At 55.3% G+C, this 17,010-nt stretch overlaps 1 protein-coding gene across 1 annotated transcript in view; it reads left to right on the forward strand.

The window, feature by feature from the left end:
* The first annotated feature begins 5,251 nt into the window (after positions 1-5,251).
* ADARB2 (adenosine deaminase RNA specific B2 (inactive)) overlaps positions 5,252-17,010 on the forward strand; it is a 58,368-nt gene continuing 46,609 nt past the window's right edge. Inside the window, exons 1-2 of the mRNA XM_045530480.1 lie at positions 5,252-5,453; positions 9,276-9,362. Of these exons, the coding sequence (XP_045386436.1) occupies positions 5,252-5,453; positions 9,276-9,362 (289 nt within the window). The remainder of the gene's footprint in view (positions 5,454-9,275; positions 9,363-17,010) is intronic.

Here is a 17,010-nt window from a genome sequence, read left to right on the forward strand (position 1 = left end):
CTCGTCGGTCCAGAGCCCCCGTGAAGGATGACGGTGGAAATAATTCACTGAGACACTTGAGACGTCAGAGAACTGCTTTTCACCAGAGATGGTTTTTTCTTTTTCAATTGCTTTGTTGGTACCTTGAAGAAAACCTTAGTTAGGACGATCAGGTTTCAGAGCTTCTCCTTGGCCCCTGACTCCCCGCCTGTCTCCAGCCAGGGCCCCCGACAGGGAGGGCCCCAGGCGGGCTCAGCCTCGGGGCTGCCCTGGAGAACAGGAGCCGGAGCCAAGCCCAGAGGGGGCCGAGCCGGAGCAGCCCCTCCAGACCCGGAAGCTCAGGGCTCACGTGACCTGGAGCCCCTGGACGCCCCGGGGACGCCCACGGCCGACCGGAGATCCCAGGGAGACGCTCTCTGCACCAGGACTGGGCAGCTTGGTCTGGGGGGCGGTTTAACAAAATGCTGTGACACACGGACGCAAACTCCCTGAGACTTTCTCAGCCCAGGGCGCAAAGCCAGGCTGCTCAGCTGGCACTCACCTCCCCTGGGCCCCTGCTCCGAAATCCCAGCCTCAGAAACAGCCCCCTCGGCAAAGGGCGTGAATAGCCTTCACCTGGCTCTTAAACGTAGCTTATTCTTTAAAACTTGTAAACGTTTGATCTGCAAAGGCGTGTGCAGGCCCCTGTGTGCCCACTCATCCCCGCTGCTCCCATGTGGCCGCCCGTCCCTCCTAGGGCACACACCGGGCACCGACACAGGTGCCAGCCGTGAGGACAGCTGTCGGCTCCCGCCACACGGGCTGAGGGCAGCCGGGCAGCAGCCAAAGCCAGGCCCAGAGCAGCAGGAACCACCAGGTCTCAGGATTTGAGTCTTCACTGGAGAGAGTCACCTGTCCCCAAATATTCCCCCCGCCCCCCACAATAAGGGCCCGAGTGCGGGGCGGGGAGAGCAGGGCTGAGGCGCGGCTGGGACAGCGGGAGCGGGTGCTAGAGAGCCTCAGCTTTGTGACATGTCCCACGCCCCATGTCCCACGCCCAGATTCCTGCTCTGCACGGCAGGGCTGGTGACAGGCCCCTCGGCCTGAGACGGTTGGAGGTGAGGGGGTCACGTCAACGCACTGAGTAAACTCCAGCTCTGACCTCCGTCATTTTAGTTAGGAGAGCAGCAGCTGACGTTGGGTGATTGTCAAGTGCCATGTGTTTGAGTGTGAATTTAAGGCCACACGCTGGAGCCTGGAGAAGCAGCCCTTTCCTGCTGCGGACCCCCCCCCCCCCCAACACACACACACACACACCTGTGCAGGGAGCCGCGGCCTGGGGGGCAGCCGAGCTTCCTGTCCACACAGCCCTTTCCTGGGCGTGCTGGGGCATTGGGGCCCAGGGCGTCTTTCCCGAGTCACCGAGATCCTCCTGCCCCCCCCACCAGGCACCTGTGTTGATTCTAACACCCGTCTCCTGCCTGTGGCCCTTCAGGGGGAACAGGGTGGTCCAGAATGGCTTCTAGACCCTTCTAGACTCTTCCCTGCCGGGGTCCCTGCCAAGCTGCCTGCGAGCCCTCTGCTGAGAAACAGCCGGGCCCGGGGTCTGGTTACCTCCCGCCGGCCCTGACCCAGGAGCACGTCCCACTTTCCGCCGGGGTGGGGGCGGCTGGGGAGGCAGGGACAGGTCTGGAGGAAAGGCCACAAAAACACAGCAGCATGTGGACTTCCTTATCTGATATCCAGACAACCCTGTGAGGCGGCCACTGTTTTCACAGTAAAGAGGAGAAAATTGAGACTTAGAGAAGCCAGGCAGCCTCCCCAGAGCCACAGCCGCTGTGGTGGAGGTGGGACAGCCGCCCAGGGGCGAGCGCCACGCCCGGCCGGTCCTCGGGGACCACCCCACCCAGCCGGCACCCGCAAATTGGCTAATTATATGGTCCATTACTCCCGGGAGCTCTCCTGCCCCTGCCTTGATTACCTGAAGTGCTGCCGAGCCCTGTTCCAGCCGACACGGGGTTACTTTTGTGCTGCAAGTGTTGGCTCAAGAGAAATGCTTCTGCTGTTGGGAACTTTTTTGAATTTATGGATATAATAGCTTTGAAATACAACGGAGAGCTATCTTCGAAGCAAAAAAGTCACAGACTCACGTAGCTAAACCTCAAGTTTCATTTAAACGTGTATTTGTAAATTTTAAAGTACATGCGTTCAAAAAATATATCTTTGAGCAAATTTCAGCTTCCCTTCCAATAGACAGGTCACACTGATTTATTTATTTAAATTTATATATTTTTTATTTTTTATTGATACATAATAATTGTACATACCCATGGAGTACATGTTTTGTTTTGATACAATCGTATAACATATAATGAATGATCCAATCAGGGTAACTGGGACATGATTCACCTGAAACATTTATCATTGCTTTACGTTGGCAACATCTGAAAACTTCTAGCTATTCTGAAATATAATAAATCCTTGTTAACCGTACTTGCCCTATTGCACTATTGAACACTAGATCTTTTTCCTTCTATTTAACAGAATGGATAAAAAAGATGTAGTGTAGGTACACAGTGGAATATTATTTAGCCATGAAAAAGAAGGAAATTTTGTCATTTGCAGAAACATGGATGGATCTGGAGGACATTATTTTAAGCAAAATAAACCAGGCACAGAAAGACAAATATTGCATTTTCACACTTATATATGGGACCTAAAAAAGAATTGATCTCAAGGAGGTAGCGAATAGAACTTCCTTTTAAAGACCCGAGCGTTGCCTTGGAGCTGAACCAGCCTCCGCCCCGCGGGGAGGTGTCCACACACGCGTGATGCTCTGAGCCGGGCAGGACCGTTTCTGAGCCGCGGTCTCTCCGTAAACGTCCTGCCACGCCCTTCACCACCCCTGTGCCCAGAGCCTCCGAAAGTGTCTCAGCAAATAAGCACCGTCCTCCAAATCCCTGGTGACGTCACCAGAGCGAGAAAGGAACGGACCCACCGGGCCTCCCGCTTCCCTGAGACTGTCCCGTCCTCGCCGGGTTCTCCCAGGTGGGCTCTGGGTGGAGCTCGTGTTGCACGGCAGGTTTCAGGCATTTAGGGGCAGAAATCTGCAGCGACAGCTGTGGGCGATGGAGCCAAATTTCAGATGAAAGCAGAGAAGCGGAATGGTCTCTGCCCCAGAACCCTATGTTTGTCCAGCACTTAGGTGGCACCTGCTGTGTGCCCGGCACTGGCTAAGCCCTCTGTAAGCGGCGCCCCCATCAGTGCTCAGCCCCATAACGTGGGTCCACCCGAGTCCCGCGGTCAGATCTCACGCCCTCCACGCCTTGCCGTCCCCCGAGGCATCCACTGCCGGCCACACAGCAATGCCCGCCACCCCCAGCCCAGGGCCTGCACCTGAGGGGCCTGTAGCTCCAGGAAAGCCACCCTGACCTTGGAGACACTGCCAGGAAGTCACCTGACAAGGAAAAGGGTCAAATTCTTGGCTCTGGATTCAAATACTCTCGGGTCTGGTTGTAAGTCAGGGGAGTCAGGAAGACATTGTCTCTGGAAGCCCTGACCTTCCCAACCCCTGCTGGCTGGGGGGCGGCTGCTGTGGCCTCGCCAGCCCTGCCCTGGGTGGTGGGCAGAGGGGACCAAGGATGGAGCCCAGGTGGGCTTGAAGGAACAAGCTCAGTCCTTCCCGCAGCACGACCTCCCCCACTCTGCACCTCATGCGGTGCGACCGGGGCAGGGAGGTGGGGTGCGGGGCAGGGCCCAGGCCCCCGCCCTGCGTCTTGGGAGACACAGTTTCCAGCTGCAGGCGGTCCCCAGGGGGCTCCTCCCAGCCCAAGGAGGTTCGCAGGTCAAAGCAAGAGTCTGACACACAGACAGCCGACACATGCTCACCAAAGAACGCAAGGCTCCCGTTAGTTAGCAAGTGACATCACCTCACCTGCAGAGGGAAACCTTCGGGCTGACTGCAGACCTCTGGGCAGAGACCTCACGAGCCAGAGGTTGGGGGCCCCACGCTCCATCTTCCCAAACAAAACAACTGCCAGCCCAGAAGTTTGTCTCCTGCAAAACCAAGTCTCATATATGAAGGAGAAATAAAGACTTTTCCAGACAAGCAAACACTGAGGGCATCTGTCAAGGCCAGACCTGCCCTGCAGGAAACACTCGGATCCGCCTTGTACATCGACCGGGGCCGCAGACACCCGCCAGCTAAAACCGCCCAGAGCCGGAGCTCGGAGCTCACACCAACAACCACACAAGAGGTGACGCAGAGCGACGAGGTTCCACCCAACAGGACGGACAGAGCAGCGTCCCCCATCCCAGCTCTGTCAGTCAGCGGGAGTGGTCTGAATACTGAGACGGAGGCCGCTGAGCGGACTGAAAAACACAAGCCAAGTGTCCGTGTCTGTAGGAAACACACCCCACCCACGGCAGCCGGGACCCCCCAGAGAGCTGCGTAGCCTGTTTGACACACACAGGGAGGAAGGTGACCGGCAGGTGGCCGGGGTTCCAGGCTGGACCCGTTGGACGGTGTAAGTGGGTCAGGGGAGCACAGGATGTGCCGGTTCCCGCCGGGCGATGCTCCTCCGGTTCCGAGCAGGTGTACTCGGAAATCCCGCAGAGCACCCAGGGAATCTGTCCTGCAGGAAGTGAGGAACTTGGCCTTGGGGTCAGGAGAGAGGCGCAATCAAAGCGTGCAGTTGCCGGCAGGCCACCACCTGCAGATGGGGCTTTGTTGGCAAGCAGGTGACCTCTCACTCAGTCCTCCAAACTGGCACACTCTCCGAGTGGCACCAGGGCTGTAAGTGACCACTCCGGAGCAGCACGGCTCACAGAGGACACTGGACTGACATGAGGAGGAGGAGGAGGATGTCACGCAGCCTCCACGGCCTCCTTTCCCAGAAAAGCAGGAAATGAGGAACAGTCTGGAATTCCCGGCACAGCTGCCGGCCGTGCAGACCCTAGGAAAGCTGTGGGTCCCCCCGAGCGATGCGTGGACACACGCTTTTGGACTTTTCTCCCAGTTCCATGCACTTTCTCGCAAGGATCCACCTTTTCCCGTCCATCACCTGTCAGACCTGCGTCTGTGCCCACCGCTCACACCTGGAGGGGCACGTGGGGCAAACTGGCACCTGTGCTGCTGTGTTTCAGCTCTTCCCCCCTTTCCAAAGGGAAACCGAGTCAGCTGGAGCGCGGTGCAGGGTCCAGCCCAGAACATCTGCGTGGCCCTCCGGCCTGCGCACGGCACTGCGGTCGCTGGTCCACAACCTGCCTCTGACTCACCGTTGACTCACCGGGGATGTCCTGCTGCCCCGGCTTGGAGGGAAGCCATGCAGGAGAACGAAATGCCCTGGAGACGAAACCCTCCAAGAAGCACAAATTGCACAAAAGAGCCCCACGTCTCACGTGCAGCCAATGGACCTCGTGCTGCCGCCAGGAATCAGAGTCGTGGTTTCACGCGCAGCCCCCGGCGGCTCCCATCGGAGCTACTGCAACTGCACGTGGGGATGACGCCCACGGATCTGGGAACTTTGAGAGGAATTTAGAAGCTCTATATTTCCTTTTAATTAATCAGTTCTTTACAAACACCATCTCCAAATACAGTCACATTCCGAGGGACTGGGGCGGGGCTTCACCCTGAGTTTCTGGGGAGTTCACAAGTCGGCCTGCACAAGGGACAGGTGACCAAACCCTTGCTTTACCCGTCTCTGAAATTGCCGGAAGAGACGCACACCCTGCAGTCACCAAAAGGAATCAAAGCTGCTTGTGTTTTGCAAAATGCAGTGTGGGCCTGGAATGTCCTGGGAGTTTCCGGAACACCCCTGAGCTGTTGGCAGGATGGGGGCCTGGAGGCAGAGTTTCAGGACACACATTCCTGAAAGGGTGTGCGACAGACTCCTCGCCTCCACTCCAAATGTTAGCCAGTCCTTCCTCCCGCCTGAGCCGAGGTCAATGATTTTCTTGCGTCCCAGGGTGCCCCACCTGTCGGTGAAGGTCTGCGTCTGTCCCTTTGAGGACTTACCTGTTTGATTGGAAAATACAGTGAGGAGAGAAAGTGGGTCAGGCGTCGGGGAGCCCATCTGCCGGAGTGTGTTTTGGCACAAAGAAAACACAAGACAGGAACTGATAAAAGAGGCTGAAGTATTGTAGCCCCAGGGCAGCGGCACAGTTCTGTGGACCCGACTGTCCGCCTTCTCCCCAGTCACGTAATCACTCAAGACAGCTGTGCGGCCCACACGGGAGATGCATGTGGCCGACAAAAGAGGAAGACAAAGGACAAACCTCTCTCGATTTGTGAAATAAGGACAGTGCCAAAGAGCTCAATGTATGTGCTTTTCAAATAGCCCACGCTATGAAATATTCGGTGCTTTTTAGGAAGCAATGTATGAGATCGAATCCTCGGATATTCCAGCCATTATCATTTTTATCATGTTTATTAAAATTTTCAGCCAATATGCTATTTCACACAGACGAGTTTCTCTGACAGCTGACATGTGCTTATGGACTGCAAGGTTTTTTAAAATGTTCATCCTACTTGCTAAAAACTGTTTTATAAATTACTTCTAAACAACACAGGTTTATATCCCCAAAGTGGGCTGCAAAAAACATTATTTTTTACACAGTGCTAAACTTGCTTTGCTGATGTATTTTGTTAAAGACTTTCTTCCGTTCATGAGGGCTATTGGGCTAGAGTCTCTTTCTTATGACAGCATTGATCAATTCTGGCTTTAGATTAACGCTGGCCTCATCAAATCACTTTTGCATTCTGCCCTCTTCTTCCTCAGACTCCACGTGTGAGTGAGATTGTGCAGGGCTCCTCTCTCTGTGCCTGACGTAGCTCACTTAGCACAACCTCCGGGTCGAGCCCAGCTTGTCACAGATGCCCGGGTTTGCCTCCTTTTGAAGGCTGAATAATTTTGCACAGTGTGGCTTTACCACACGTTGTGTGTCCACTCGTCTGTTGGAGGACACTGGAATTGTGTCCACACCCAGGCTGCCGTGAGCCTGAGTGTGCAGACGTCTCTGTGAGCCCCAACTCCTTTGGGTGGAGACCTGCAGGTGCCGCTGCCGGCCCGTGGTATGGTGTCGTTTCACCCACCAGGCTGCACAGAGTTCTAGTCTCTCCACATCCTCACAACACGTCGTTTTGTGTCTGTTCTGTTGTGTTTTTATGACAGCATCCCAATGGGTGTGAAGTGGCATCTCTTTGTGGTTTTGATTCTAATCTTTCCAGTGATTAGTGAAGTTGAGCACCTTCTCGTGTGCTTATTGGTCATTCGTACATCTTCCTTGAGTGCATCTTCTATATTCAGGTCCTCTGAATTTAAGGTCCTCAGGGCCTTAAATCTGAATTGCAGGTAAACAATGAATAAGGCTTTTTAGTATATGTATGTCCACACAACATTAGAAATGTCTACACACTAAAAAACTATCCATTATTTATCTACAACTCAATTTTAATGGGTCCTGAAATTTTATTTGATAAATCTTAGCAACACCAGAAAGTGAAAACTCTGATGGCTCTAAAACCATCTTTAAACATTTCACAATTTTGCCAAGGTGAGCACTGAAACAGTTTAGTGTGTTTTTGTGGGTGTTTGGCCGGTAGCCCTGCGTTATTAAAAAATCGTAATTTCATTTGAGATCCTCCAGACTAAAGCACTTGAGCCTCACACTCTGTGTAACGTTATTGGACTCCCGTAATGAAATTATAACTCAAGCAAGCTATTTCATGCTCTCGCAGTGAATTGTCTTGGGCTGCGAGGTTTCAGGGAGCAAATCCTTCCCTGGGCTTATTCTTCTCGTTGTTAGAATGAAGAAGGAGCAGGCATTTTATGTTTGAGTTATTTATTGTTCTCTTTGTGTGAACATTACATTGTTGCCCGTCCCTACTGGAAATAATAGCTGTTAACAGACTCCTGAATGAATTTCAGTGTGAACTCCCCTGGCCTTTGGAAAGCTTAGCTAAAGAGAAAACAGGCCCAGCCTCAAAAAAAAAAAAAAAAAAAGAGCAAGTTTCAGGCCGGGGTTGGCTCCTGGTGGCCAAGGGCACATAAACCACCGATCAGCGATTTCACAAGGCATCACACTCAGGTCGTGGTAGACGGTGCCGAGATGGGAGCACATGTGGACAGTTGTCCTCTGTGGGGACATAAACTCGGTAACTGCAAAGAATCCTTCCCCCGGGTGTAGACAGCTGCAGGAGGAGATGGGAGTTACCTGCAGGGCAAAGTGGCCGGTCCCAGGGCCGGGGACGCTCCGAGCCACGTAGACAGCAGGAGCACTTGGAAATGCCTCTGCCACGTCCTGTACACGTCGCCTGAGTAACAGGAACATTTCCTTCCATGGCTTTCTAGAAAACGTGGTCAAGATTTGTAATGCAACATAGTGCATTGTGCAGATGTGAGGGGCTGAAAGCCGTAGCTGGGAGGCTCTGTGTGCCGTGAGCCTGGAAGGACCCCCCTTCCCCAGTGGAGCAGGTTCTGCGTGTGGACAGAACTCTTAACTCCTATGGTTTGATTTTGGCCATGGAAATCTCTAGAATAAGGAGTTTTACTTTGGACACCCTTTATTCATCATTTTTCATTTCTCCCAATAGTATCCCAACCTACAATTCCTCAATCTCTCTATGCAAGAAATAAATAGCTGAGACAATGGAGAAAAAACATGTTTCATTGATCAGGAGAGCATTTCCCAGTTTGGTGCATTTTCCCATTGGTACCTGGGACACGTGAGCAGCCCAGCCTTTGCCTGCCCGGCCACCGGGTCACTTTGTCCACCCCGCCGCCATGCACGGCCACTCCCAGGGCGCCTGCGTGGCTCTCTGTTCACAGCGCCCACTGCCACCCCCACTTCTGCCAAACGCCCCCTAAGAGACAAGGCGACAGTTTTGAAAAGTCCTTTCTCCCTCGGGCATTTCAAGTACACAAAGCAAAGTCTCCTCTAGTGGGGAAAATGAGTCTTGGCTTTATTCGTACGATTCCCTTTTGACTGTGAAATTTCTTACTCGCTTTAGCTGCTCTCTGTGAAATGCCCTGCACACGGCCTTTCTGCCCCCCGCCCCGAAGTTCCCAGGGACACACACGGGATGAGGGGATGTAGCAAAGGAAGAGGAGGAGGAGGGAATCACAAAGTTCAAAATGCAGTGGAGAGACCGATTTGATAAACTGTCAGAAACTCAGTGAAAGACCAAAGCAGAACGAAGTGTCTGAGACCAAACTGACCTTTCCAGCTCCCTGTCCAGCCCTCGGCAACGAGAACTTACGGAACCAGGGTTTGTCGGCAGCTCGGGGTCAATGTGTTTCCTGTTCCTTCCTTTGCAGACAAAGTGAGCATCTTGTCAACCTTCCTGGCTCCCTTCAAGTACCTCAGTCCTGGCACCGCGAACACAGAGGATGAAGACACCCTGAGTAAGCAGCCCCCCCAAACAACGGAAGTCCCTGGTCCATGTGGGGGGGTGTCTCCCACGGTCCCCAAAACTGAGACCACTGGGGACATGGGGCAGGCCTGGGGACATGGGGCAGGGCCTGCCTGGTCACCCCTGGAGCAGGAAGGTCTTCTCCCAACCCCCCAGACTCCCATCCCCTCCTGGGGTCCCATCCTTACCTGGGGTCCCATCCCCTCCTGCAATCCCATCCTTACCTAAACCACAGGAGAGCGTCATTAATATCTGTGTGACTGAGGGCCCCAGTGATTACAGGAAACTAAACAATTTTCTTAGTTTTCTTGGACTATTCTCTCCTTTCTTTCCTTTGTTTTCCCACCAAAGCACACAGAAAAATGCTCAGTGTCTTGGAACACGGTTCACACAGTTACTTAACAGGGAAGGGGCTGGGCCTTCCTGTGCAAACGGTTCCGATGAGGGGCCCAAGCCGCCATCGGGATGCCACAGAGCGGGTTCGGGGAAGGGGCCCAAGCAGACCCCCGGTTCAGACCCACGAGGGGCCGAGCAGACAGGGCAGGTGAGGGAGGGAGAGTCCTGGGGGTGTCTGCACACAGGACAGCCCCCTCTCGTCTGCACACGCTGTCGCACATTTGGAAAGGGGAGGAAAGCGTCGGATGGGCGCCTCCTTCAGCCACAAAGGGTTACGAACTCGCTGCTGTTGTGGGATGGGGGGAAGGAGGTGCGTAAGGGTGGCCCCCACGATTGTCGTCTGGATCAAGAAGAGACCGCAGTTGGCTGGCTTGGCCTGGGGGCGTCTGACGTTTCTCCATCCGCTTCTCACAGCAGAGCGGAAGCTGTGAGCAGCCGCTTCCCAGCAACACAGTTACTGACAGTGCTAGAAACTGAGGCTACTACCCTGCTACTCCACAAAGGCAAACCCAGAGAGCTGTTGAGTGTGAGAACCACAGCAAACATCCTGCTCCTCTCCTCGGGCGCCGTCTGGTTCTAGACGGGGCCGGGCGAGGAGAGGAACCCACGGGCCAGGGCGGGCTCTGGACCCCGACTGCAGAAACCTCGACAGAGGTTGTTTCTCTTCCCTCGAGATCTAAATTGGAAAACTCCCAAATGATTATCCTATTTGTTGACAGCGACTTCAGAAGTTGTGGCTATAGGAGAGAGAGAAATCAAGAAAATACGTCACGCACATGCATACACATCGCGAGCACACACGTGCACACCTCACGCCCAGCCTGACGTGCGGACGAAGCGGTTTGGTGCACACGGAGGGAAATTCCAGGTCCCTCCTCCCTCCCGCCGGGAGCTGTGGAGTCCCAGGCTCGGGCTAGTCTCCCCCAGGACAAAGGGAAATAAGGGTTAGCAAGAACTGGAGAGTGTCTGGGGGCGGAGCAGACAGCTTTTACCTTACAGAGATGCGGTAGCCTCGTTTCTGTATAAACCGGAGGCCCAAGACCTTGGGAAGCAAACGTCGGCTCCTTTGGAAAGTTTCTGTTCTGCTCCTGAGGTCACCGGAGAGGAACACCCCACACAGGACCTTCCCTGTCCCCTTCCAGGGGCAGGACAGGGCTAATGAGGAGGCTGGGTCATCAGGAGAGAAGCTGGGTGGGGCTGAGACCCTCTGGAAGCCTCTGACTCTCTGTCCTTGTAGCTGCCCCGCCTGGGCCACGAGTCTCACCTCTCACAGCCTCTGAGCCTCCTTCGTAGGGTGGGACGGTAACAAACCCCGACCACGGCGCTGGGGTGGGGCCTGGAACACAGACCACCCAGTCAAGGTTGGCCCCTGCCCATAACTAAAGCTATTTCCCCTAATTCCACTCGCTGGCTAATGCATGGAAACTGGCAGACAAGAATAATTTTAAATTCATGCGTTAAGATGGGGGAATCTCACATTTAATCAATGAGATTGATTGAAATTGATCCCCCTTTCAGACGCTATTAATTTACCTAAGTTATTTTCATAGATTTTTCAAAGACAAACGTCCAGATTAATTGGAACTGTCTTAAGATTCTTGTTTCGGGAAAATCACAGGACAGTATAGAAAAACACCCCCCAAACCGAGAGGCCAGAGATGACCCAGACAAACCCAGTTTCACAGGGTGGCTGAGTGTGTCCGTGGTTCCACGCCAGGACCCGCTCCCTGGGGGGTCAGTTCGGAGAGTGAAACCCGCGCTGGCCGCCCGTGTGAAGGTTCTTCCTGGTGTGTGACGCCGAGCTCTCTGCGTGTCATTACATGTTTACACGTGAGAGACGCACAGGCATTACTTAAGAACACCCTTAGTGTTTGTCTTTCTGCTTCCTTGTTTCCATCTGCACCTCCACGTTCCGGTCGGAAGGAACCTGGTGAGTCTGTGAAACATCAGAAACCAGTGGAGGGAGCTTGTGTCCCTCCCTCCGTCCTCTAAGCACTGCCGATGTGGTCGCACCCATTTGCTGCCCGAACGCCTGTGTGCGTGATGTGTGTGCATGTGTGTGGTGTGTGTGACACGTGTGTTGTTTGTGTGTGTGTGACATGTGTGGCATGTGTGTCCATCACATGTGGGTTGTGTTGTGTGTCTGTGTGCATGTGTGTTCATGTGTGTAGTGTGTGTGCCTGTGTGCATGCAAGGGTGGGCTTGGTGGTAGCACATGTGAACCTGCTCTGCCACCTCACATCTCATGTGCTCTGCACCCGGGGACCCGTGTCTGGCCACCCTAGCTCTGACATGAGACCGTTCACGTCCCACCCAGATGCGGATGGGCAGAGACCCGGCTGCCCTGGGCCGCCCAGATCTCCGGCAACCCGGCAGGTACCCAGTGTTGTGTGCAGCTGAGAGGCCTGGCTCTGAAGGCCCAGCACTGGGGACAGGGACCAGGACACGGGCAGGCACGTGTGGCACACACCATGCCCTCCACCTGAGGACGGGGGTGTCGGGGGTCCCACCTGGAAGCCAGTCCCCAGCAGGCTGGGTTTGGGCTGCGGGTCGGCCACACGATGCCACATTCCTGAGACCTGTGTGTGCGGAAGCGCTGGACCCTGAAAGGCTTCCTTCCTCCAACACCGCAGCGCTGAGTCCCTGCTCCCCACCACCCCCAGCCGCCTCACCTCCCTGCTGACCCCTGCCCAGAGGCCAGGACTTGACCCCTGGGAAGAGCCTCCTGCCACCGAGGCTGTTGGACTGCAAAGCCCCCACCCACGCCCATACGGTTCTGCCGCCAGGAGGTCTCCGCGCCTGCTGTGTCTGTTCCCCGCTGGCTTCCGTCACGGCAGGGCCGGCTCCAGGGGCCGTGCACGGCGGGTGTTTGAAAGAGGCACCTCCTCAGCTGCCCAGCCGGACGTGTGGCCGTCCCCGTGTGCCCCACAGACTCCAGGATCCTGCTGCCTCCCACAAACCCCATCCCAGGCCTCCCGGCCCCTTGGCCGGTGCCCTTGGAGAACCAGGCTGCCTCCTTCCTCCCGGCCCCACGCCCCGTCTCCAGCAGAGGAAGGGCTGCCTGGCTGCAGAATAACCTTCACCAGGAACAATATTATCTCTTCAAATGTAGCGTGGCGCATCGGATGGCTGGCTCCCCGGCTCCCGTCTGACCCGAAGACACGCGGCGTCATTATTAGCGATGCGTGCAGTCCCAATGACGCCGGCCGTGGGGCAGTCGGGCGTGCTTAATGACCAGGCGGAGGGCGCAGCCCGCCGGGCAGCCGGGGGGAAGGGGAGGGCGCGGGCAAGTGCAGCAGCAGGCCCGGGCCCCGCGCACGTGACTACGACAGTGAGACCCCACCACGAGCCCACCCTCCGCCTGGTCCCCCAATCTCAGGGCCACAGCAGCAAACTTAATACATCCAGAAGAGTGCCTTGCACTTGGAAAACACAGGTTTAGCCGCAGCCACGACAACCTAAAATTTTGCTCTTTCTCCCCAAGATTCTTTGTATGCATTAACACTTTTTGTCAACGTTTTTGTCAAACAAGATACTGTACTGCTGGGCTCAGGGGACCGTCGCGTGGGGAGAAAGGACAGTCTCATCTGCGTCCTCCGTGCAGATGCCCGACTGCGCGTTCCCCCCCGAGCCTGGCAGCCCCGGCCGCTCACGGCTGTTCTGCGCCTGTGTCTGCCTCCTCCTCTCTGAGCTCCACCACGGAAGGACACACGCAACCCTCTGAAAACCAGGTGCCACCTGCAGAGACCCCCGAGAAGCCACGTCCAGGGACGCAGAGGTGTGGCGGATGCGCACAGGTCACCTGAGTGAGGACAGGGGGCAGGGAGCTGCCCTGTCCCCCCGGGGCCACCGTGCGCTTCTGTTCCCCTCTGTGCTTCCCCAGGGTTCTCCGCAGAGCCGGTGTGCACGGGGTCACACGCACACGGGCACACACTGTCATGTTACACGCTCGGGCTCCGTATACAGCCGGAACCCTTGGGGGTGGTGAGAAGCGGTGGCCTCCGGCCCGAGTTGCCCCCGCGGAGGAGGAGCAGAGCCGCCCACCCCTTGGGCTAAGCAGGCTTCGCGAGGCTAAGTCGAATTTACTTCTTTAAAAGTATTTTTCTTGGGAGGCTGAGGCAGAAAAATTGCTGGAGCCCAGGAGTTGGAGGTTGCTGTGAGCGAGGCTGACACCACGGCGCTCTAGCCCAGGCAACAGAGTGAGACTCTGTCTCAAAAAATTAAGAAAAAAGTATTTTTCCATGTGTGTGTTTAAGGTGTGCAGCATGGTGCTTTGACACGCATGTCCACAGCGACTGCATCAGTCTCGGTACTTGTGTGCGGGAGGAGCACCAACATCCGTCTCCCACCCAGGGGTGTTCAGAGGCTCGGCCCGGGGCACAGCGAAACTCAGGGGCAGGTTTGCAGATCTGTGCCCCACGGGCAGCTCCCACAGGACAGCGAGGACAGGGCTGAGCCCCCACCTCCCCACACCCCGGTGCACCCGGTGGGCACAGACCCTGGGGACAGGGAGTCCCCACCCAGCAAACACATCAACGCTTTCCTGTCTACGCAGGAGCTTCTGGGTCTCCTGACTTTCTGTCTCTGGTTATTAACGTGACAGTCGTGTGTGGGAAACCTATTAACTCAACAGAGGAAAAACCGAGAACAATTTCCTGGGTCAGGAAGGGGGGTGTATCGCATTTAATACCCTCCTCGTGGAAGGAAAAATGTCACTTTGTAAACCAGAGCTGAGGTCCCAGGAGGCGCCCACGTCGCCAGAGCAAAGCGCCAGCAGGATCCTCTACCTGTTTCCAACCAGGTCCAGGAGGTGAGCGGCTCTCACCCACCCTGGGGCGGCCAGCGCCTCGCGATCGTCCGGGCAGGGACACCAGGGTTTCTCCCACCAGGCCCAAAGGCCCAAATGCAGAGCCTGGGTTTTCTCTTCGTACGCCCGACCAAGGTCACTGACACTCAGTAGGTTCTGGAAAGTTCTTGTGAAAATAAACGCCTGCCTTGCCAACCCGAGAGCAACGAGGAGATGCTCTTCATTTTGTGTGTGGAGAAGCCGCTTCTGAGGGAGCAGGACGTTTTCAAGGCAGGAGGCAGCGACCTCTGGTGACCTCCTCTTGTCCTGCGACACCCGGAACAGCGGAGCCCAGACTGCGTCTACACCCGCACCTGCACACGCCTGACAAAAGTGCTTGTTCCCACGGAAACAGATTGCAAATGAAGGTCATGCCCCTGTAACTCCTAAAGCCCTCAGAGTCACACTTTTGAACAAAATTATGCCCCTAAACCTACTATTTTTTAGAAGCAAGTTGCCGGAGAAAACAATACCAGAGCTACCTCACAATTCAGAAAAGCAAACTCGTGAGATGTCGAGACCTTGGCGAACAGCAGGGCCCAGGGCCTTCGGCGGGGACGACCAGATGGCAGTGACAGTCGTGGCCGAGAGGGATCGGTGCACCCCAAGCCGCACGGGCAGGCAGCAGGCAGCCCTGAAAAGACATCCTTGAATGTCAGACGCCTTTCGAGGGGCCTGAGAAACGTGCGTTTCCCCCCATTCTGCAGCAGCAGCATCTCAGGTGGAGGGTGGGGAGTGCGGTGCCCACCAGCCGCATCGCACCTGCCCGGTTTCCAGGCCGTGAGAGGGGAGCGTGTCCACATGTCAGCCCAGCCAGGCACTCAAGCCCTCCCTTCCAGCTCAGGTTAGCTGCACAAGTCACCTCGATCTCCACCTGCTTAACGGGAAAGTACCCATCGCACCGGAGCGGAGCCTCCCCCGGCTGAGCCCTCCAGTCCCTGAGGACAGGGCTACGGTGAGTGTCCTCAGCTCGCGGACCCAGCACACACGGGACAAACTCTGGGCTCAGCCTCCTCTCCTCTTCCAGGGAGCCCAGAGAAGGGCATTAGTGTACAACAGCCACGGAAATGAAGGAAATAGTCGGTTTCCCCAAAATCACCTTTCCAGCGACAGCACAGGGGGGGGACTCAGTTTCCCGGGACTGGACGGCATCGTGACAATTCACAGACCACGTCGCCTCAGCAAACCAGCGTCTGCACCACTTTGAGGTCCGATTTCGTCACCTGGAAATGGTGACCCCAACACCCACGCCCAGGGCTGACTGAAGGAATGAGAAACAGCAAAGCCCACGTTCAGGGGGAGGTGGGTCTCGGGGGGGGGGCTCTGCTCCTTACTGTGACCCTCAGAGTGTTCTGCAGCAAACCTGGGCGTCCACCTTCCGGAAGCACGTTCTCCAGCAAAGGGTGACAGGGACTCCCCAGGCCACGTGGCCGTCCACGGCTGAGGTTTCCAAACGGAGCAGCTTTGTCAGAAAACAGTGACCCAAGATGTCCAGTCCAGAAAAATTAAAGTGTCATTAAATGCACTAATCACCCAGTTGTTGATAGTAAATGATGATCATTTTATGCAGAAGAAATAAAGCATCACAGACAGATGAAGTCACCCCCTTCCCTCCCGCCCTCCCCAGGAGAAGGTGGGCCATGTGTTTATTACACACACATGCGCAGCTCGACCACATACGTGTGATTACAGGAATAACATACAATGTTGGTGTTTATAATTTATATTAAAGATATCAGACCCTATGGATTATTTTGCAGGTAGATTTTATTATCTAACATTTTATTTCTGAGGTTCATCTACATTGAAGCGCACAGATATAATCCATCAGATGCAACTGTTCTACAGTGTTCTGTAGTATGATCGTATCACAATTTATTTACTATTCCTCCAACCATGGGAACTGAGGCACTTCCTAAGTTTCCGACTTTGCAAAAATATGCCGCAGGGAACATCTTTGTCCATCTGTGCTTCTGCGTGTGGCGGTTTCTCTAGGGCGCACCCCAAGAGCAGAGCTGCTGAGTGGGGTGTGGGTTTCTTTGTTCTCACTGGGCGCTCCCAAAATGCTTTCCAGAGGAGGGGTCCTCAGGCTCATCGCCACCGATCTGTGGGTGCAAATCCTTAAAACACTTTGATATTGTTGTTTTTTTAAAAATCCTTGCCTCTCTGGTTAAGGTGGGGAGAATCTCGGGCAGAAATGAAGGGAGTACCCAGGTCCTGCAGGGACCAGCTTTCGACACGCCTGCCTCACTGGGCTTCACCCACCCTGGCTTTCGGTTTCCGGTGAGAGATGTGCGATTCCCTTCACTTGCACACTGAGAGGCCGCTGTAGGGTTGTCTCTGGCCTAATTTCGATGTTGTTGTGTCTCAGGGAATAGGGAGACCCGAGGACAGGGAG

The sequence above is a fragment of the Lemur catta genome, chromosome 18 (genome assembly GCF_020740605.2).
Source record: "Lemur catta isolate mLemCat1 chromosome 18, mLemCat1.pri, whole genome shotgun sequence".
Lineage (NCBI taxonomy): Eukaryota > Metazoa > Chordata > Mammalia > Primates > Lemuridae > Lemur > Lemur catta.